The sequence below is a fragment of the Eptesicus fuscus genome, chromosome 16, assembly GCF_027574615.1.
Source record: "Eptesicus fuscus isolate TK198812 chromosome 16, DD_ASM_mEF_20220401, whole genome shotgun sequence".
In the NCBI taxonomy this organism is placed as follows: Eukaryota; Metazoa; Chordata; class Mammalia; order Chiroptera; family Vespertilionidae; genus Eptesicus; species Eptesicus fuscus.
Window position 1 is genome coordinate 61,615,856 of NC_072488.1, and position 22,948 is coordinate 61,638,803.

Consider the following 22,948-nt stretch of genomic DNA (forward strand, 5'->3'; position numbering starts at 1 on the left):
AATGGCTTGGGTCAATTTCTGGGTTCTGGGTTCTGTTCCATTGGTCTATATGTCTGTTCTTGTGCCAGTACCAGGCAGTTTTTTGAGAACTGTGGCTTGGTAATATAGCTTGATATCTGGTATTTTGATCCCTTCAACTTTGTTTTTCTTTCTCAGGATTGCTGTGGCTATTCAGGGTCTTTTTTTATTCCAGATGAATTTTTGGAGAGTTTGTTCTAGATTTTTGAAATATGCTGTTGGTATTTTAATGGGGATTGCATTGAATCTGTAGATTGCTTCGGGTCGTATGGACATTTTAATGATGCTGATTCTACCAATCCATGAACATGGTATGTTCTTCCATTTGTTTATGTCTTCCTCTCGCTCTTTTTTCAATGTCCTGTAGTTTTCCGAGTGAGTTCTTAGGCACTTTAAGCAAGTTCTTTCTGAATGTCCCTGAGATGATCACAGGCTTGAAGTTCTTGGTGAGGAAAGGAAGCTCTTGTTGTTTCTCCCAGCAGCTCTCAGAGGCCCTGGCTCTGGAGAGGGCGCTCTGTGGAGCAGGCCTGGAGCCAAGCTGCCTGGGGCCACACACAGCTTGCAGCGCCTTGCTTCTGGGTGCAGAGAGGATGTGGAAGTGGCAAGAGCGGGTTAGTCACCTGCACGTCACTTCTTTCTGCTGGAAAGGGATGTCTTAGTTGGAATAAAAGTAAGGTTGCTTTTAACATTTTCCCCAAGATTAATACACATGCCCTTTAGAAATAAAGCAAATTTCCCGAATGAAAATTGCAAAGAAGGGAAGTAGCATAATGGGCCTGACCCTCCACGGCGTCACTGTTTCCCTCTGGCTGAGCCGGCCCAGGTCACCTTGCAGAGAGCATGGGACTCGGCTCCCTGAACCCCCATGACAAGGGAGCCACACACCTCCCATTCCACCATGCAGGCTGGTTTCTGCTGCCTAGAAGCAAACTGTTCCTGACCCTCACTGCCCGCCCCCCGGCCCCCATAACAGTCTGGCGTGTGGGGAGGAGAGGAGGCCCTCATGATGTTTCAGGGGCCCACGTTCTCCCCTCAGCGGCCAGCACCGGCACCCATGGGGCTCAGCTGAGTTCCCTCTGCACTGCCCTCCACGGCCCTGCTTGTAGAGACACTGCCTTGAACGGCCTCACCATCACATACGCCTTGTCCGCACGCTGGCGCAGAGGGGCCGCCGCAAACACTAGCCACCGTGCAGTGCCCTCCCTCCCGCCTGATGTTCGCCGACTGCTCTCAGTCTAATTTGTGACACTTGAGTTTCATCTCCTTTTCTGGCATGATGCACCCTTTCATGTCAGAGCTATCCGGGGACAGTGACTCCTCCTCAGCGAGCAGACTGCACCCCGGCACAGAGTTCCCAGACCCTGCCACACAGATACAAGGAAGGCCAGGGCTGTCGGCTTAACCATCACTTACCCCAGGGGCTCCACCCAGCCCGCGGTATTGCTCATGGAAACTGTTTTCCATTGCGCGTTCCCCAGACATAGAAACCTTTCTCGTGGACGCTATGAACTACAAGCACCTGTGGGCAATGCTGCCCTGGGTCGTTCTTGAAAATCAGCAGAAATGTGATGCCAGGTGTTCATTGATTGAACTAGCTTCTCCCCAGCGAGGCGTCTGTGGGGTGCACGGCAGGGGGTGCTAGGAAGGAGTCCGATGGAGCAGGGACTGCAGTGCTCGGTGGAGGCTTAGGCATGAGTGGGAATGAAGATTCACCAGGGAGGAGAATCAACCAGGGAGGAGAATCGTGGCTGAAAATAGAAAGCGGTGAGCAAGCAGAGAAAACACGGGCAGAAGCCCTGGGGCGGCTCAGGAAGGCGGCCATCCCGGCTGCATGCCAGTGCGCGAGTCCCACCCTGTGTCCCCCTTCACGACACGAAGTCTTCACGGCTCAGCTCCCGGGGCCACAACTGCCCCGCCCCCGGGATGGCCGCTCAGCTCGGAGGACTGAGAGTAGGAGTTGAGGGACAGCCGAGGGCTGATAGTAGGAGTTGAGGGACAGCCGAGGACTGAGAGTAGGAGTTGAGGGACAGCCGAGGACTGAGAGTAGGAGTTGAGGGACAGCCAAGGACTGAGAGTAGGAGTTGAGGGACAGCCGAGGACTGAGAGTAGGAGTTGAGGGACAGCCGGCATGCGTTGTTCTCAGGAGCAGCCACAGCAGCCTGCCTCCCTAGCTGGTGCAGACGCTGCCAGGGACACGCTGAAGGAGACCTGGCTCCTGCCCGGCGGGAGGGCTGGGCTTTGCTGAAGGCGCGTGTGCACAGGGAAGGAGCATGAGCACCAGAAGGCCGTGCAGTTGAGGGGAACAGGAGGCACAGGTTGTTTGGAGAGTTAGTGGTGATCTCCAAAATCAGACCTAACTCTCTCGTTTTAGGTTGAAGACCCACGTTTCTCAAAAGCTTCCTCTTTCTTGAAGCTTGCCGGGGAATGGGAGATTAGGCGAGGCAGCCGGGGAGAGAACCTGGTCTTTAGACCTAAACCGATACGTGTTTAGTCTCAGGGTGCCTGGTAGCTGTGCAGCTTTGACATGTCACTTAACCTCTCTGATCCGCATCTACAAATCTGCGGCGATATTTCTTATCTGTGTGGATTAAATCGGGCGGCATATGTAAAGCAGGAGGTACACTGTAGGCGTTCCAGCAACGAAGAATGACTGTAAAGTGATGGGTGTCCTGAACACCAGCCCGAGAAATTCGGATTCCCTTTGAGAGGCAGGAGGAGGTCATTGTAGATCCTTGAGGAAGGAAGCGTGATTTAGTGGTGTGTTGTAAATGGTACTCCAGACCGATTTCTTCACCTGTGAAGTGGAGGGAAAAATGACCTCAAAGCACATGAGGCAGCGAGCGCATATTAAATGTACTAACTCCCCTTCACTCTGAGTGTCCGGCAGGAAGTGCTGGGAGGTGTGAGCTGTGGGAGGCTCAGGATGGTGGGGCGGGAAGGAGTGTTAACGTGGCGTGGGGCCAGCGTGAGGGGCATGCTCTGCCATCCCCCTCCCAATATGTGTCCCTCTTCTGCAAGAGGCCCCTCTGCCCGCATCCCTATCTCCTGTGCCCCATTTATCTAGGGACGTGGTCGGCAAACCGCGGCTCGCGAGCCACATGCGGCTCTTTGGCCCCTTGAGTGTGGCTCTTCCACAAAATACCACGGCCTGGGCGGGTCTATTTTGAAGAAGTGGCGTTAGAAGAAGTTTAAGTTTAAAAAATTTGGCTCTCAAAAGAAATTTCAATCGTTGTGCTGTTGATATTTGGCTCTGTTGACTAATGAGTTTGCCGACCACTGGGCTAGGGAAGCAGAGGCGCACAAGTCACTGACCTGTCAGTGGCCACACGGTGAGAGCAGTGGGGGTGGGAGGAGACCGTAACCGGAGCCATAAATTGTTTGCCACCCAGTTAGCTCTCAGCCACACTCAGCTCGTCTCAGGGAAGGTGACAGCTCCCCCTTGTGGAGCAGCTGCCCGTGCCCGCCCGCTCCCCGGGGGCGCGCTGCACGGCAGTGAGTGTGCAAGGGTGTGCGCCTGCGTTCCGTGGGCTCCTCTCCGAGAAGCCACGTAGAGCGAGGTCGGAATTGCCGTGTCACAGCTCGGGGCCGCCAAAAGGATGTTTGTGCTCTTTTGTGTCTTGCTTTTGGTGCATGAAAACAAACAAAGCGAAGACCAGGCACCCCCCAATCAGGGACTGAGGGTCTCTCCCCCCACACCTGTGTCCCCGGGGGAAGCCTCGCCACCAACAGCCCGGGGCAAGGGCCTCGGACGCTCACGCTGGGCCCACTGGGCACCGCTGCCGGGGTCCCTGAGGTGCAGCCGGTCTCATCTGTTTCGGAAGAAGCAGCAGGATGTCCCTGGTCCCTGCCACGCTCAGTGCCTGGTTCCCATGCTCTGGGTCCCTCACCTTGGCCCCACGCCCCCTGGCCCCTCAGAAGCTCCCAGCTTCCTGAGCTACGACCCCAGCCTCGCCCAGACGCAGCCAGGCCCCTCCTTCCCTTCACGCTCCTCAAGGGTTTGTGCCCCGAGTTCTTCCCCATGTGGAGCCCACGTTGAAAAACAAATCTTGATACATGAAAACAACTTTTGAAATTATTGTGTTAAAGAAAATGTGTTTCTCCCATGAGGGAGGCTGACTTGAACCAGCCATGTTCGAAAGGCAACACCAGCAATGCCTCCTTTATTCCAGGCTGGTCTCTGGTCTCCCCTGAAACAGCAGATGCCACGATCAGAGGCTGGGAGGCTGTGGGGAAGGAAAAAGACATCACCTAACTCAAATACCTTCTCCTTTTCACGTATGGTCGCAAACTGCAAACACTCGGGTTAGAGTTCTACACTTATCAATATACCTCCTTTCTGTTAATCATCACAGATGATGGATCAATGGGCTTTATTAGAAAGCAACCGATCAAGCATGTCCTCGGTTCTTAACCTTTTTATGGGACAGAGAACTAAGGCCTTCCCCTAGGGCAGTGGTTTAGAGAGCCAAATTTTTTAAACTTAAGCTTCTTCTGACGCCACTTCTTCAAAATAGACTTGCCCAGGCCGTGGTATTTTGTGGAAGAGCCACACTCAAGGGGCCAAAGAGCCGCATGTGGCTCTCGAGCCGCAGTTTGCCGACCACGGCCCTAGGGCCTAGGCACTCTGTGCCCGGGGCAGAGTTTACTGGTAAAACCTAGAATACCCAGGATTTGCTCTGAACTGATGGCTCGCAGAAAAGACTTCCCATGGTCACTTTCATGTCTGAAACATTTCTGGCAAAGTGGGTGGGAGCCGGTTAGGGATGGATTAACCAAGTCCAGCCGCCAGATCTCACGGACAGTGCTACGCCACTAGCCAAGCCGTCTGCCCGCAGTGACTGCCTCTGCTGGTACCTGCCCTGCTTGCCTTCACCGCATGGACTCCATGTCCCTTCTTTGGGACTATAGGCTCCCCATAGCCCCCCTTCTAATGGCCCCCCAAATTTTAAGTCTTATAGAAACTGAGCACTTTAACACTTGGCCTCCAGACCACTCCCAAGTTAACTTTCACGGAATCTCTTGTAAGTATGTATGTATGTATGTATGTATAATTATAAAAGATATATATTGTATAACATGCAAAGGTGTGGGAAATGGGTTCTAATGAAGCACAGTGCTATCCCTAAATTTTTTCTAATTGGCTTCAAAGTACTGACATTTAAGCGACCTGGGACAGGAAAGGGACGCCACCCTGCATCCAGGTGCCAACTGAGAGCTGCCCCATGCGGCCACGCCCCTGTTCCTCCCCCGCCCCCCATCCGCTCTATGCTCAGACACCTAGAGGAGTAAGGGAAGATGAAACAGCCGGGCGCCTTTTGAGCAGGTCTGTAATGAAGGCTGTTTTGTTTGTTGCTTTTAGGCTGAGCCCGCGTCCTCTAACAAGTGGCAGCTGGATAAATGGCTAAACAAAGTTAATCCCCACAAGCCGCCTATTCTGATCCAGAATGAAAGCCACGGCCTGGAGAGCAGTCAGTACTATGCCCCCGGGAAGGACCCCGCGCAGGACTGCGGGAAACTCCCCGACGGGTGCCAGGCCGGCCTGAGAGAGAAGGACGTCAAGAGCGCCTGCAAGGAAGAGCAGAGGCCAAGGACAGCCAACAAGGCCCCGGGGACTAAGGGGGTGAAGCAGAAGTCCCCGCCTGCGGCCGTGGCCGTGGCGGTGACCGCAGCCGCCCCGCCGCCGGTCCCCGGTGCGCCCCTGGAGAGCGCGCCCGCTCCCACGCGGAGATCTGCGGGCAAGAAGCCCCCCAGGCGCACGGAGAGGACCTCTGCCGGCGAGACCGCTAACTGCCAGCGGCCGGAGGAGCCCGCGGACGCGCTGGGGGCGACCGCAGCGATCCCTCCCATCCCTCCGGAGCCCACCAAAGCCAGGCCCTGTGCCAACAGCAGGACGAGCCACCGCAAGGAGCTGCGCGCCTCCGTCACCTGCGAGAAGCGCCGCACGCGGGGACTGAGCAGGATCGTCCCCAAGTCCAAGGAGTTCATCGAGACAGAGTCCTCATCTTCGTCCTCCTCCTCGGACTCCGACCTGGAGTCGGAGCAGGAGGAGTACCCTCTGGCCAAAGCACAGGCCGTGGGCGCCGCCTCTGCGAGTGACCAGAGGCTCAAGGAGGCCGCCAGCAGCATCGGCAGCGGCGGCGGGCCCCGCGCACCCGTGGGCTCCATCAACGCCAGGACCACCAGCGACATCGCCAAGGAGCTGGAGGAGCAGTTCTACACGCTGGTCCCCTTCGGCCGCAACGAACTTCTCTCCCCCCTGAAGGACAGTGACGAGGTCAGGTCTCTCTGGGTCAAAATAGACCTGACCCTCCTGTCCAGGATCCCAGAACACTTGCCCCAGGAGGCCGGGGCCCTGAGCGCGCCTGCGGCCAAGGACGCTGAGAGCGCACCTCCAAGCCACCCATCCGACACACCCGTAGAAAAGGCTTTGCCCAAATCCAAGAGGAAACGCAAGGTAGGCATGGGCTGCGGGGCTGGGGAAGGAGGGCTGTGGGTGGGGTGACAGAGCACAAGCAGCTGCTGGTCTGGAATGGGAGGCAGCAGCAGTTCTGTGTCTTCACGCAGCGAACATTCACATGGCACTTGGCACGTGCCCGATGCTGTTGTAAATGGTTGGCATACAGACGTTCAGGTAAACCCTTCCAGCCACCCAGGGCAGGAGTACCGTTATTATCCCCACGTTATAGCTCTGGTAACTAAGCCCTGTCCGCTGCGTGTTGAAGTAGGCATACGGGAAGTCTTTATCAAGTGTGTGCGAGGCGAGCTGGGCCTGTAGAAAGCTAGCCTCGCGGTGAACCCCATTCTTTGCTGGGAGGGATGCAGTGACATCAACAGTGGGGTCACTCACTGACTAAGGAGCCGGCAAAATGTAAGGCTGTGGCTGGGGGAAGCCTGAAGACCAGTGCAGGAAGCCAGGCGGTGGGGGGACGGCCTGTGGGAGGAGCAGGGCCTCAGCAGGCTGATCAGGAGCTTGGTGGTGGAGAGGGGCGGGTCAGGGCCCTGAGGAGGAGGGATTTGAGTACAGTCCTGTGCCCTTTAACCACTGGGATTTGCTCTGAGAAATGCATGGTTGGTGATTTTGTTTTTGATCAAACCTCACGGAGTGCAGTGACACAAACCTAGATGGTCTAACCTCCTACTCACCCAGGCTGGATGGGACAGGCCATTGCTCTTGGGCTAGCAGCCTGCAGAGCATGTTACTGTAGAAAACAACATGACATTAAATCAAGCACAAGAGAAAAGAGGCAGGTGAACAGGAGACGTAGGAGGCTGCTGCTAACATAAGAGGGCATACTATTGTACAGAAAAAATTTTAATACGTAGCAGGAACACACAACGATAAGAAGTATAATAGGTACACAGATCAATAACATAGCTGTGTGTTACCATTATCCAGTATTGCGGACGGTGCATAGTTGTGTGTGCTGTACTGTCATAGGACGGGCAGGGCAGCAGCCTGGTTTGCACCGCCTCACCGCAAACACGTGAGTGATGCCTGGCACTATGATGTGAGGACGGCTACAGCATCACTAAGCAATAGGAATGTTTCAGCCCATTATGATCTTTAAAAAAAATTTTTTAATATGTTTTTATTGATTTGAGAGAGAGAGGAAGAGAGATAGAAACATGGATCTGCTGCCTCCTGCACGCCCCCTACTGGGGATCGAACCCACAACCAGGCATGTGCCCTGACCAGGAATCAAACCAGCAACCTCTTGGTGCATGGGATGACGCTCAATCCACTGAGCCACACCGGCCGGGCTCCATTACAGTCTATGGGACCACTATCCCGAGTCCATCATTGACTAAAATGTCATTACGTGGCACGTGGCTGCAGTCAGAGGGTCAGGGATGAAGCGGCACCAAAAGAGGGGAAAGGGTAAACCAGGGAGCGCAGGCGCGAGAAAGGCAGTGCAAGGACAGGGAAGCTGGAAACGCATCTGGAAGCTGACCCAAATGCTCAGCAGTTTTCGAAGATTTTTCAGCATGGAAGTAACCTAGTCATAAATTAAAGCCAATTTTGAGGATTATTGTCCCCTCCTGTTATGTGTCTTCAAAAGTAACTTGGACCAAGTGAAAAACACAATGGGTGACAAACCAAAGATTGCAGTAAACATGGATGGTTCCAAAGTTAGGACAAAATCATTAACAACAGTTGACACATATGCATATCCTCATGAGGGATGCAGCACTTTGTGTAAATTAAACCATTGAGTTGTAATAACTTTATGAGGCAAATATCACTGTCATGCCCATTTTCCAGATGAGGAAACTGAGGCTCAGGAGCTTACAGCAACCTGCCCAGGTTCCCTAGGTGGTAAGGGGCAGAGCAGGAGTGAGCCTGGGCTGTCTGGCTCAGGTCTCCCAATAGAAGGCAGTCTTAGGTTTGTGCAGTACTTTCCCTGCTCAGAAGGGCTTGGGCTTGGAGTTTAATGCTGGTGGTTGCCGTCTTCATATTCTCCATTTTCTCTTTGAATTTGTGCTCTGTAACTGAAGTCTGATAGGACAATAGAGCATGCGTGGTCCAGAGAAGACCTGTCCTATTCTGAGTATTCCCAGAAAGGAGACTGCAATCCCCTAAGGGTTGCTGGATTCCTTGGGTTGTGGGAACCAGGGAAATGGGAAATGCCCCACTGGACTTTCTGCCCTCACCAGGTGGGTCCACCACTGCTAGGCAGTGGAAATCCTTTGCTGGTGGGGTGCATGCATGCGCCCAGTCACCGGACAGGATCCTGGGCACTAGAGAGTCTACACTCCCCCCTCCCAAGAATGCCAACGCCTCAAGGACAGTGTCAAGGAAACACCACCATGGCAGATCAAGAGAGAGACATTGAGGGACAGGAAATGTTTTCTACTTTAGTACTTTCTACATTACTCTTCCTGCTTTATAAACAATTGCGGTATAATTGATATAACATTGTATTAGTTTCTAGTATACAGTGTGATGATGCTATATTTGTTGTGTATATTGCAAAATGGTCACCACAATAAGTCCAATTAACATCCATCATCATACATAATTACAAATTTCATTTCTCCTGATGAGAACTTTCAAGTTCTACTCTCCTGTCTACTTTCACATATGCAATACAGTATTATCAACTACAGTCTCCATGCTGTATATTACATCCCGGGACTTTTTTATTATGTAAATGGAAGTTTGTACATTTTGATCCCCTTCATGTATTCATCCACTCTCCCCAAAACCCCCCAGGCTCTTCAACAACCACCAGTCTGTTCTCTAGGTACATAAGCTTGGGGATTTATTTAGGATTTTTTTGTTATTTTGTAGAGTTCACATATAAGCGAGATTATATAGTATTTATGTTTTTTCTGTCTGACTTATTTCACTTATCATAACATTCATTCATTTTGGCAAGATTTTATTTTTCTTATGGCTGAATAATATTCCATTGTTTGTATCATGTGTATATGTGTGTGAATATACACCGAGTGGCCAGATTATTATGATCTCTGAATGCATAATAATCTGGCCACTCAGTGTATATTATATAGATATTATGTAGATATAATTTTCTTTATTCATTTATCTATTGATGAATATGTAGGTTGTTCCTATATCTTGGCTGTTGTAAATAATGCTGCAGTGAACATGAAATGTACATATCTTTTTAAATTAGTGTTTTTATTTTCTTCAAATGAATACCCAGAAACGGGATAGCTGGATAACATTCTATTTTTAATTTTTTGAGGGAACTCCATACTGTTTTTCATAGTAGCTACACCAATTTCCATGCCCGCCAACAGTGTAGGAGGGGTCCCTTTTCTCCATGTTCTCGCCAGCACTTGCTGTTTCTTGCCTTTTTTATCATCGCCATGCTAACAGGTGTGAGGTGATATCTCTCTGTGGTTCTGATTTGCACTTCCCTGATCATGAGTGATGATGAGCACCTTTTCATGTACCTGTTGGCCATCTGTATGTCTTCTCTGGAGAAATGTCTGTTCAGGTCCTCTGCCCATTTTTTAATCAGATTGTTTGTTTTGGGTTTTTTGCTGTTGAGTTCTGTGACTTCTTTATCTATTTGGGTTGTTGGCTCCTTATCAGATATACTGTATGGTGTGCAAATACTTTCTCCCATTCATTTTGTTGATGGTTTCCTTGCCTTTGCAGAGCTTTGTAGTTTGATGTAGTCCCACTTGTTTATTTTTGCTTTTGTTGTCAAATTTTTAAAAAATCATCTTCAAGACAAGGAACTTTTCCTGCTTTTTTAACAAGGAGCCCAACATTTTCATTTTGTGCTGAACCAGCAAATTATGTAGTCCTCACTGCCTCCTGGGTGACCTTAGTCTGGTGACCTGGCCTTCTCTTTATTTCACTTTCTTCGTTTGTAAAATGGTGACACCTGTGCAAGGGCACTGTCAAGTTCAAACAATTCAGTAATATGGGTAAGCCCACTTCTTCCCTCCCCTTCTGTCTTCCTGTTTTCTTCTAGGTATCCTGCCCTCCTCATTACTTTTGGATTGATTTATCAGGCCTCAGATGATCAACTGATTGATCAGTCAATTAACCACCTGGGGATTGATGGATACATGGATAGAATAATGGAAAGAGAGGGGGCTTGGGTAAGAGAGACACAAAGATATATAAGAAATATACAGAGAGAGAAATTGATAAACATAGATTGGAAATACAGATAGCTGTATAGGCATATATAGATATACAGAAGGAGATGTGCAGAAAGACATATATAAATATGTATAAGTATATATAAATTCCATAATGTCCTGTATTTAAATAATTTTATTACTTATGACCTTTTTAAATTTTAACTTATGAAACTTTATTTATGTCAAGCCTGACACCAAGCTCATAAAATCTAATGAACCGTCATTAAACGCAGACACAGAGAAGGGAAAGATCATTTCTTAGTGCTCCTCACTCAGCATCTGGGGTGTTAGACCCCAATACTGGGTGCAGGAAACGGGGCCCTGTAGACCAGGCTGCCAAAGGTGCAGAGTCTAGCTCTGCTGGAGCCCAGAGCCAAGGACTGGGGACCCTCCGCTGTTCCAGTGGAGCCCTGGGGTCCTTATAAGAGAGGCTGTGACAACCCCAGCCAGAGAGAAAATTGTCTTCTGGACAACACTGCCGAGGGCCCTGCACATGCCATCCCTGTGTTCCCGCTGCCGCCCCAGAGACGGAGCGCAGTTGCATGACACCCTAATACACGTCTAATGTCACACACAACCAAGGAAACATACTTGGATCCAAGTACTGTTTTACAAAAAGGTGCCTCAGGGTTCTCCGATAGCATGGGAGAGCCATTGTGAACTGGGAGCAAGGCACCAAGAGGCATGAAATCCATAGAAGCCGTGAATTTCAGAAGAAAGGGCCGAGCTTGTCACTGCCCTCCTGGCACTGAGAACGGGTTGCTGTGCCCTGTTCAGATAGCGAGAAATGCCCGGAGGAGAGGTGCCCAGGCTGGGACAGGGCAGGTCTCTGGAGGCTGAGTCCGGTCTGTTGACGGCGGAGCCGTTTTCCTCACTCAGTGTGTGTCCTGCATTTTAATCGGGATGCAGGGCTTTCCCTCTCACTGAACTGCCCATGGGAAAACTGGCCCGTTTCCTCCTTATTTGATGAGGCGCTGACCGGGAACCCAGACCAGGGCCAGGGCGCTTGGACCACGTGGCTGCTCAGATGCCTTCCAGAGAGGCGAGTGAGCTGGTCTCCGAGGCCTTGCTGTGAGCAAGATGGTGATGGGAGCTCACAACGATCCTTTAAAAGCCGGAGCTGATTGGTTTTTGCTTATTTGCACGCAGTGTGACAACGAAGACGACTACCGGGAGGTCAAGAAGGCCCAGGGAGAGAAAGAGAGCTCTTCCCGACTGGCCGCCTCTGCCAGTAACACTGTGTCTGCGAATCCCTGCAACATGAACGTCAGCAGGTATGTTCCCTCGGGCGGAGGAGAGCTGGGGGGTCTCTGGGGCTGAAGTCACGTGCCACATGGGGGAGTTGGGTTTTCAATGACTGCTCTGGTCTGGGGGTCCAGGCCTGCTCTCCTCAGGTTAACCTGAGGCTCATCGTTACACTCAGATGTGAACCTCGGGTCACCGCTCGGGTGTGTGAGTGCTTCTTTGTAACAAAGACCAGTCACTGCTGCCACACAGCTCTGCGCGCTTCCCTCTGAGAGCTTAATCGCTGGACTCTTAAATCATGATTTCAGTAGCTAAGCTTAGGACACTAAGCTTATTACACGAATGGAGAAGTATAAATTTTGAGCTGAATCTCCATATGATGCACCTAACGCTCTTAGATGTAGACTAAAATCGTGGTGTTGGACAGGATCTGTGTCTCCAAGGTTAAATGGCTGCCTTGTGATGCCGCCACAGGCGTTCCAGATGGACCCACGTTGCACTGAGTCCCCTCTGTGACAAATGTCTTTCTCGCAAGGCAAGGTCCCAGGTATTCATCACAAGCGAGTCACTTCTCATCAGTCATAGACGCTCTTGCCATTTCGAAATAGCACAGCTCGGAACCCACTTTTCCTCTGCGAAGACTCTCCTCACTCTCCCTGGCTGCGAACATAGAATTTGTAAGGGGAGATGGATGCTGCAGCACAACCCATAAAACTGTAAGCAGAAAGGTTAGGAGGAGATGGAGAGCGGCACTCACACGCCGAGAGGGACGGGAGAGCGAGGCGCGTGAGCAGGCCGGCTGCTGTGCTAGAGCCACCTTGGGAGGGGCCAGGGCTCTTGAAGGTGTGAGCAGGAGGGAGAGCTGCACACCGCTGGCCTTGTCCACAAATTCTGTGCCGTGTGGACAGTATCCCAAAATAACTGGGGAAAAGTTAATGGGGACAGTGTGGTTCCAAATAGTCTTTCAAATGTGCATAGAGTTATATATGTGCTTCTTTGTGCATTAGCATTAGTAACCTTTCTTTTAAAAGTATATATATTTGTTTTATTTATTTCAGAGAGGATGGGAGAGGGAGAGAGAGATAGAAACATCAATGATGAGAGAGAGTCCTTGATCAGCTGCCTCCTGCACGCCCCCTACTGGGAATCGAGCCTGCAACCCAGGCATGTGCCCTGAACAGGAATTGAACTGCGACCTCCTGGTTCATAGGTTGACGCTCAACCACTGAGCCACCCCAGCCAGAATAAGTAACCTTTCCAGCACATCTGTAACTACATGATTTCTAAGTAGTGATGATTATAAACAATATTCATTATGCTCAATTTCAGTGAGAGTGACGGTGTCACTTCCATCCCAGTTCATGGAGTCCAGGACTCGTAAGCTCTTGCAGTAGAGCCTTTGCCTGGCAGAGCCTGCCCCTGCCGGGGCTGACGGCAGACCCTGAACGACGGGTGAATGATTACTCTGACACACGTTTCTGTGAAAGAGAAGCTAAGGGGCTGGTTGGCATAAGGAGTCAAAAAAGCCTTGATTGCCGGCCTCCTTAGGTTTTTATTATCACAACAGCTTGAACTAAAATGAACCTCTAGATAACATCAGCAGGGTAAGCATCCTTGAGAAAGCACATGCTTCTACAAGGTCAGGTCTTTAAAGACTAAACATAGAGGTTCTAGCAAAACACCCCAGGGATCAGACTTGTTTGGAAAAGTCAAGGTAGGGGCTACCACCTTCTGCAAGGTCCCCCCAGAGGTCCCGTGCTTCTCCACATGCCCCGTCTGGTGGTTTCATGTTAAGTGATGGCCCTGTGCATAGCAATGTGCCTTGAGACTTTCTAGGAAAGGCGGTCTGGGTACCCCCGGTTTGTGCTGACTGCTGTCAGTTATACCCGTGTGATAAGACAACCCCATATGTAAAGTGGTCACCCATCCCAAAAAGGAGATCCAAAGTAAGTTTCTTTGGTCAACTTGACTATATAAACTTATAATGATAAAGAAGACATAATCATATGTCCATGATAATACAATGTAATAATCCAGTTTTCCATGAACATTTAAAATCACATATATGTACAATGATAGAGTTAGATATGGGACTTTTTTCACTCACATGTCAGGAAGCACTTCTATTCAGACTGTTCACATCCATCTTCACCTCCATCATCACTGGCCCACTGACTGTGATTGGCCCACGGCAGAGTTTCAGAGGTGCCTTCCCACTGCTAAGCTGTTAGTCATCCAGTGCTTTCTGAACCAGAAATACACACCACAGATTCTATCCCTAAACATGTCTATCTGCGTAATCTCGAGAACCTTGGCCTTGTCATCTGAGCCTGTGTTTGCTATTTCTACATGGTCACCACCTACTAAGGAAATTGCTTTTGAAGTGACTTTAATGACTTGTTTGCAGGAAGAGCCAACATATACAATCATAACTGTGGGAATAATGACTACATTTTGTTAAATGAATTTACCATTTTTTTAACTGACTCTATCAGGGGACTTCTTTCAATAAGCATCCCAAATTAGCAATGGTTGAGTTTCTTTCAAGCTCATGTGTCTTTTCCCAATTTTTTTCAAATTAAGTAATGGAGAGAGTCCTAACAATAACTCAAGTATAAATGACTAACTTCTCTGATGGTTAATTGTGGGGGGGGGGGCAGGGGAGGGAGTTCCAGACTGTAGTTTTGGAGGTAAAATCAGGAGCTAGGAATTAGAAAATGTCACTTCTGATGAGCTTTCTGTTCTGTGTTCATTCTGATCAATGCCTGGTTAGCTGGGAAACCTAACAATTGAAAGTTGTTTCTTGCTTTGCAAGTCATTCTGTAATTCTGTTATTCTCCATAAAATAATTAGTATAAGCTCAGCTGTTAGCAAAAGTCCTTTTAGAAGTAGGAACAAGTATGTCATTTGATTGACTCCTCATTGCTTGCTGCTGACACTTAGTAGGAAAGCAGGAAGAAGTTGGTTGTGCATTTTGCAATCCATGGATAAAAAACTTGGAAAATGGAAGTCTTATTATTCTTAGTTATTTAACTCCAGAGTTACTCTTCATCCTGTAGGACAAGTAAAGAAACAATGAGTGAAATTTGCTTATTGTTTGTTACGGTCCTAATGCCATAAAATTGTTTCCTGGTATAATAATTCCCCATAAACGTCTTGCTGCCAGCCGGCTTTAAATAGGAGGCTTGGGTCATATATAAGACGTTTACCTCTCCCTGTGCTGGCTTGTGACATTCCATTACTGTGATTTTCTTTTGCAGCTTGGCAATACCCATCAATAAAAATGAAAAGCTGCTCCGGTCGCCCATCTCACCCCTCTCCGACGCCTCTAAACACAAATACTCCAGCGAGGACTTGACATCTTCCAGCAGGTCCAGCGGCGGTGGCTTGTTCCCTTCCACCGCCTCCAACAAGAAGCTCAAGGCTGAGAACCAGCTGCCGGCTCATGCCGCAGACCTCACGGTACGTTGATGCTCTTCCTGTCCCCATTGAATTTGAAATGAAGCTGAGCACACCCCGACACGCCACCTGTCTTAGCCCAGCACAGTCTGGACACACACTTGAGGTTCCAGAAAGGATCCCTAAGGCTGCTCTGGGAAGACCTGGCGCAGGGAGAGCTGCGGAAGGAGAAACTGAGGAGGAGCCCTCTGCTCAGCAAGCCTGTGGGGTTTCATTCCCCATTCTGAAAAGAAACGGCCCAGAGTTTGGGACCAACCCACCCTTTCATTTCAAAAGATACCTTGTCCCAGGACAGAGCTAAGCCTGGAATGGAAAACCCAGGCCAAAATGTTGGGGTTCCCACTCCAACCTGGGTGACCAGTATGACAGCCACAGTGTGGGACCCCCACCACTACCCCTCTTTTGGTGACCTCCTGGGGTGATTCCAGTGCCCTCACCACCACCCCCCCGGGAAGGAGGGCAGGGGGTTGGGGTGCACCATCCATTTAGCTTCATGAATTAGTGGACACGTGGCCTTGGGTCACTTGCTTCACTTCTCTGAGCCTGTTTCATTGGCAAAACAGCATCATCAGATTTAAATGAGATGATGTTATCTAAAGAACCCAACACCTGTGGACACCTGTGCAACACACTACACGCTGGTTCCTCTTTACTGCCCTCCCGCTGTGGCTCTGGACCGAGCATCCGCTGGGCTACATTATTTCATTCCTAATCTCCCCACTGCATTCTCCCCGTCACTGTGCCTATCAAAACCAGTGGGGCTTTGTGAGGCTGGGGGCGGTGAGACAGAGAATCTGACTCTGACAAAGAGATGGGGAGGCAGTACTCAATGCTTTATCCCATGATTTAATAAGATCAAAGAGTTAGTAGAAGGTCTTACAAGAGCCTAAATCTTGTTGTATCAGGAAATTAAATGTGCCCTCATTTGGGAACAATTATATTTAATTCTAAACTACAAGAATCTGAGAACACCATATTAGGAAAACCTGAAATAAAAAACTACCAATTCAAATTTAAAAACAAACAAAACTTTTCTTTGCCTCTAGAGTCTAGATCCTTACATCACAAGCAAAAAATTGTATGTGGTGTGCAGAAATTTGTAAAAAACATTAGAGACTTTATTTAGTCATTCTTTCCCTGAGTAGATGGTTATTGAGCAAGTGCTTACTGGGTGCCAAGCACTGTGCCAAGCAGCAGAGACGCAAGGACAATCTAGCAGATTCCATCTGAGCCTGCGTGAAACCTCCCGTCCAGCTGGGGAGAGCGACTTAGGGGCCACACATCCGCTGTACCACCGCGCCTGCAGGAAGGAAATGCCCAGGGGCTCTTACAGCGAGGAGGCTGACCCACACATAGAATCGGTCCACACTGAAAGAAGCATTGGCATACACTGTATTATTTTTTTCACTCTATTATTTTTTAAATATTTTTTATTGATTTCAGAGAAAAAGGGAGAGAGAAAGATCAATAAGAGAATCATTGATCAGCTGCCTCCTGCATGCCCTTTACTGGGGATCGAGCCCACAACCCAGGCATGTGCCCTGACCAGGAATCAAACCATGATCCCTGGTTCATAAGTCGGTGCTCAACCACTGAGCCACACTGGCCGGGCTACCTTCTATTTTAATTACTTCAGAGGAATTGATTTGAATTTCATAACCAAAGGCAGTTGTCTTCTGATCCAAGTGTTATGCACACAATGGATGCTCTATAAATACTTGTATCCCCAAGAGTTACAATTTTTTTAATTTTTCCACAAATTAATAGTGTTCCTTTTAAAGACATATTTTAAATAATTTCGAGTAATTCCCTCTGGCTTTTTCTAATCTTAACAGAGAGCGAATAAGAGGCAGTCTGTTTGTAATCTGTAATCTTTTGAGAAGGATTGTGGGTTACAGCTCAGTGGTCAGCAGCACCTGGGGCTTGTTAGAAATGCACGCTCTCAGGCTCCGCCCCTGACCCACGGACCCGGAAGCTCTGGAGGTGGGGCCCGCGGTCTGTGCGCTGCTGTGCGCTGAATGAGTCTCATGCAGAGTCAACGTGGAGAACCACACGTCTAGCCAATGGAGGAGAGCAGGGCGAGGGCTAGCCCTGGGCCCCGTCACAGCATGGGAGTCGGGCTGTCACTTGACCTCACTGACCCGCAGTGCCGGGGCCAGCCAAGCCTTCTCTGATGACACTGTTGAAGAAGACACTGCACAGCATACGGGGGCGGGCAAAAGTGGGTTTACAGTGTGGGTGTGCGAAACACGGAGCTTATTCGTGCATTATTATAATCATAACCTGCATGGCTTTTTTTCAGAGAACAACTGTAGACCTACTTTTGCCCCTCCCTGTATCTGAAAGCCCCTTTTGAGAACTGGAATGCACATATTTCTTTTTCTTTATTTAAACAAAAGCACCACCCATTCTAACAGAGAGTCCGGAACACAAGCTATTCTGTGTGATGGGTTGCTCTTCCAGCCACGTGGCCAGTTTCTCAGAACCGGCGTGTTGTTTGTCGTTTAGAAAGCAGCTCACCACAACTCGGAAAACGTTCTCCACAAGCCACGGCCACAGACGGAGCCGTGGTCCCCGGGCTCCAGCGGCCACCGGGACTGCAAGAGGCAGAAACTCGTCTTCGACGACATGTAAGTGTGGACTCTGCGGCTACGGTGAGGGCCAGCGGGAAAGGGCGGTCCCAAGGGGAAGGGAATGTGCATCTGGGCTACAGTGGCCATTCCTGCTGCGGCCTGTCAGGTAAGTGTCCTCCCAAAGGGACGTGCCGCTGAACTTGAGTGCCCCCCGGGGCCTGGGGGGACTTCGGAACAGCCAGAACCACCGCGCGCAGGGGCTGCAGCCAGGATGTCCGAAAGGAAGGCAAAGGGCATCGGTGAGCCTTTTGTACTCGCGACTGTTGGCGGCTGTAGGCTACCAAAGAGAAGTGTTTTGTTTTGATAAACAGGCAAACCCCTTTCCTCTGAAATGCTGTGTTCTTGCCCTAGTCGGTTTGGCTCCGTGGATGAAGCGTCAGCCCATGGACTGAAGGGTCCTGGGTTTGAATCTGGTCAAGGGCATGTACCTTGGTTGCAGGCCCATTCCCTGGCCCTGGTCGGGGGGCATGCGGGAGGCAACCAGTCGATGTGTCTCTCTCACATCTATGTTTCTCTCTCTGTGTCTCTCCCCCTTCCCTTCCATTCTCTCTAAAAGTCAATGGAAAAATATCCTCGGCGAGGATTAAAAATAAAATAACATGCTATATTCTTTACACCAGTATAAAGAGTTCTCATACAGGAAAAATATCCTGTCATCATCACTCCATCCTGCACTAAAACCCAAGTATTACCTCCTTTCCCAGCAGCAATTTAAAAGAAGGAGAAACAGGAGAAGCAGATGAATAAAGATAACATCCTGGAATGCTCTTGAGATGCTAAAAGTGACAAATAAGAAATTATGAAAATTACTTCGGCTCTTAGGGAAAAAATATGTGTCAAGGACAAGCCTGGAAAGCAGAAGAGATGGTTTCAAGAGTTTGGCTTGACGCCTGTTTGCAACCTCAGCTGTGCACCAGGCACCGGTCCATCTCTGTGTGAGGCACCACACTAACGGGGCTGCAGCCGCCTGTGATAATGAGAGATCCGCCCTCAGGCCAGATTGCCTACAGTCCGGCCCAGGGGACAGACCCTAAACCACTGACCCCACCGGAGTCAGGAAATTAAAGGGTGCTAAATGTCCCCACGTCCCAGCATCCTTATCATAGAAGTGATAGTCCTGACACCTTCCTCCAAGGACCCCAGAATTTGGGGATAGAAAGCCAAATCCGCATTCGTTGTTAGTTCCATTGACTGAACATGTTCCAAGATCATTGGGTGTATGAAAGGCTAAGGTGGTCCAGGACGTCCTGCCAGAGTGGCTCAATTGGTTGAACATCGTCCTGTGCACATTTCTCAGTCAGGGCACATACCTGGGTTGCAAGTTTGATCCCTGGTTGGCACATAGGAAAGATAACCAATCAGTGTTTCTCACATCAGTGTTTCCCTCTCTCTCTCTCTCCCTCCCTTCCTCCCTCCTTCCCTCCCTTCCTTCCTCTTTCCCTTCCTCTCTTGGATGAGAATTTAAAAAAACACAACAGGGTGGCCCAGGAGGACATGTATTTTTCTCCCCTTCCCTTGGCTGCTGTAGCTGCACTCAGCTCCATGCACGCTCTCCTCCTGGCCCTCACAACCTCCTCATCTTCTCCACTGCCCTAAGCAGCAAGGGAGGTAATCTTCGTTAAAAAAAAAAAAAAATTCACAGCCCAAAGATTTTCTTTTCTTTTTTAATTTAATGTATTGGCGTGACATTGGTTAGTGAACTCTTTGAGGTTTCAAGTTACATTTCTGTAATAGACCATCTGTATATTGCATTATGTGTTCACCACCCAGAGTCAAGTCACCAGATACTTGACTTTCTTTACCCTGTTCTACCTCCCCCCAATGCCCTTCCCCTCTGCTAACCACCATACTGTTGTCCGTGTGTGTGAGAGTTTTTGTTTGTTGCTTTCAGTTTTATATCCCACACATGAGTGAAATCATACAGTTATTGACTTTTTTCTATCTGTCTTATTTTGCTTAGCATGATATTCTCAAGATTCATCCATGTTGTCGCAAATGACAGTATTTTATCTTCTTATGGCTGAGTTGTATTCCATTGTATATACTAGTATGTACCACATCTTCTTTATCCAATCATCTATCAAAGGCCACTTTGGTTGTTTCCATGTTTTGGCCACCGTGAATAATGCTGCAATGAATATAGGAGTAAATATACATTTATGAATAAATGTTTTCAAATCTTTTAGGTAGATACCCAGAAGAAGGGGTTGCTGAGTCATATGGTAACTCTATGCTTAATCGTTTAGGGAACTCCCACACTGTTTCCATAGTGGATGTGCCATCTACATTCCCACAGCAGTGAATGACGGTTCCTTTCCTCCACACCCTCTCCCACACTTGTTATTCTTTATCTTGTTGACAATAACCATTCTAACAGGTGTGAGGTGGGATCTCATTGTGGTTTTGACTTATATTTCCCTAGTAGCTAGTGAAATCGAGCATGTTTTCATACACCTGTGGCCACCTGTATGTCCTTGGGAGAAGTGTCTGTTCAGGTCCTCTGCACATTTTTTTATTGGGTTGTTTATTTTGTTGTTGGTGAATTATATGAGTTCTTTATATATTTTGGATGTTAACCTCTTATAAGAGGTGTTGTTTGCCTTTTTTGTCTTGATTATGGTTTCTTTTGAATTTATAATTTGATGTAGTCCCTTTCATTTGTTTTTGCCTTTCATTCTCTTGCATTTGGGTCAAATTCATAAAATTTTCACTAAGACCAAAGTCCATAAGTTTAGTACTTATGTTTTCTTCTGTGTAACTTATTGTTTCAGGTCTTATATTTTGGTCTTTGACCCATTTTGAGTTTATTTTTGCAGATGGTGACAAATGGCAATCTAGTTTTATTCCTTTGCATGTGGCTTTCCAATTTTCCCAGCATCATTTATTAAAGAGGCTTTCTTCTCTCCATTATAAATTTTGGCTCCTTTATCAAAAATTATATGCCCATATATATGGGGGTTTATTTCTGGGTTCTCAATTCTGCTCCATTAGTCTGTGTGTTTGTTTTTCTGCCAATACCATGCTGTTTTGATTATTGCTGCTTTGTTTTATAATTTGAAGTCAGGGAGTGTGACATCTCTGGCTTTGTTCTTTGTTCTCAGGACTGCTTTGGCTATTCGGGGTCTTTTGTGGTTCCATACAAATCTAATGACTTCTTGTTCTATTTCTTTAAAAAATGGCATTGGGATTTTGATGTGGGTTGCATTAAAAAGACACAGAGTAGTGGATTGAATCAAAAACAAAGCCCAACCATGTGCCGCCTTCTGGAGACACATCTCAGCTGCAAGGACAAATAAAACTCCAAGTGAAAGGGCGGGAAATGATTCTCCAAGCAAACGACACCCCGAGAAAAGTGGTGTAGCCATACTTTTATCTGACAAAATAGGTCTCAAAATAAAGAAAGTAACAAGAGGCAAAGATAGACAAAGCTTTTCTGAAAGAAAGGGGTTGTTGAGCCAAATGCTGCCAGAAAGGGACCAGGTCCTGGGGCGTGCGGTCCCACCCACCAGGAGCAGGGCTGTGGGGGAGCAGACCCGATCTTCTGTAGCCATGTTTTGGGGAAGAAAGATGTAAGTTGTTTTGAAAGAATTTACATTTGTTGCAGAGCGGGACCAGGAAACGGTGCAGCAGACAGTTGCAGGCTCAGGCTGGGTGCACAGTGCGTAAAGATGATTTACTAATTTTGATCACTAACGGGCAGCAGTCCTGACAGTTCATGCATGTACAGGATGCGGTGGCATCTTTGTTCCCTGTAGAAGCTGATGCAAAGCTCCAACAACCATTCAGGAATGTGAGCAGACTATTGTTAGTGGGCCCACAGCTGCTAACTGCTTAGGTCACTCTTATCTCTCACTCTCTACCGCTGTAATTTAATCTAAGACATTGCAGTATTTTTCTCTTATCATTAATCCCCTAGGTGGTGGACATGTAATGTGTATACAATCAGTTGGTCATATATAATTAGGGTTCAGTGGTATAAATTGTTCCCATGAGCTTTAACCACTTGTAAAAACGGGAGATTAGAATTGTGTTTAATTACCACATGGAAATTGGCATTTGGAAGTCATAATCTAACAACAGGATCAAACACTGAGATGCCCAAATCATCAAACATTTCCAGCAGGTAATGTTAAGGGCGTGGTATTCACACACACACACACACACACACACACACACACACGGGAAATGAAAATGTAAGGAATTTTCTAATATATGGACCAGAAAGCTAAGTCAGACACAGCAACAACAAAGTAACTGTACTTTGATCTGCAGTTTCTTGAACTGCTTCTACAAGGAAATGTTTCTCAGTCTATTGGGGCTGCAACTAATATAATTTTGTCACCATGTATATCAACCACGAGGTGTTGTCATGGGTCTTCCTATTAGCAATATGTCTAATTTTTCTGGCTGACAGACACAATAAAACTGTTTCTCCTTTTATGGAGATAGATATAATGGAATAAAAAAGCACTCTTACATATCCATCATAGGGAGAGAGGTGTCGTGTTCCAATCGCCCTGTGTCCCAATTGATTTGAAACCCATAGCAGTGAAATAAACATGCACCTCAACCAGCCACCCACCACTGAACTAAGACAGTCCTGGGCAGATTTCTCAAGCTTGAAACGTAGAAAGAAGCACTGTGTCTCCCTTGAAACAATCAGAGATTGTCTCTTAAGGGATCACTGGGCGAGAAAGTCCCCTAAGACTGTGTAAATGTCTCCCAGGGCCCGTGGGTATGTGCTGAGCAGGAGGGAGCTAGGATACACGACTATGTAGTTACCTCTCAGTTATTATTCAGAGGAGCGGGAGGCACGTGGTGGCCTCCCCAGAAAGGTTTCTGGGACCACAGACTTGAGCCTCCTGCTCCTTCTCCGCTCACCTGTGCCAGGCAGCTCCCCCACGGGCAGCCTCCCCGACAGATGCGACCTGACTCCCGGGTCCTCGTGCCTGGCTTCTCACTCA

At 48.5% G+C, this 22,948-nt stretch overlaps 1 protein-coding gene across 1 annotated transcript in view; it reads left to right on the forward strand.

Annotated features, from left to right (window-relative positions):
* AFF3 (ALF transcription elongation factor 3) overlaps nucleotides 1–22,948 on the forward strand; it is a 492,503-nt gene that overhangs the window by 438,815 nt on the left and 30,740 nt on the right. Inside the window, exons 13-16 of the mRNA XM_054728175.1 lie at nucleotides 5,378–6,472; nucleotides 11,797–11,921; nucleotides 15,153–15,354; nucleotides 17,860–17,981. Coding sequence (XP_054584150.1) covers nucleotides 5,378–6,472; nucleotides 11,797–11,921; nucleotides 15,153–15,354; nucleotides 17,860–17,981 — 1,544 coding nt within the window. The remainder of the gene's footprint in view (nucleotides 1–5,377; nucleotides 6,473–11,796; nucleotides 11,922–15,152; nucleotides 15,355–17,859; nucleotides 17,982–22,948) is intronic.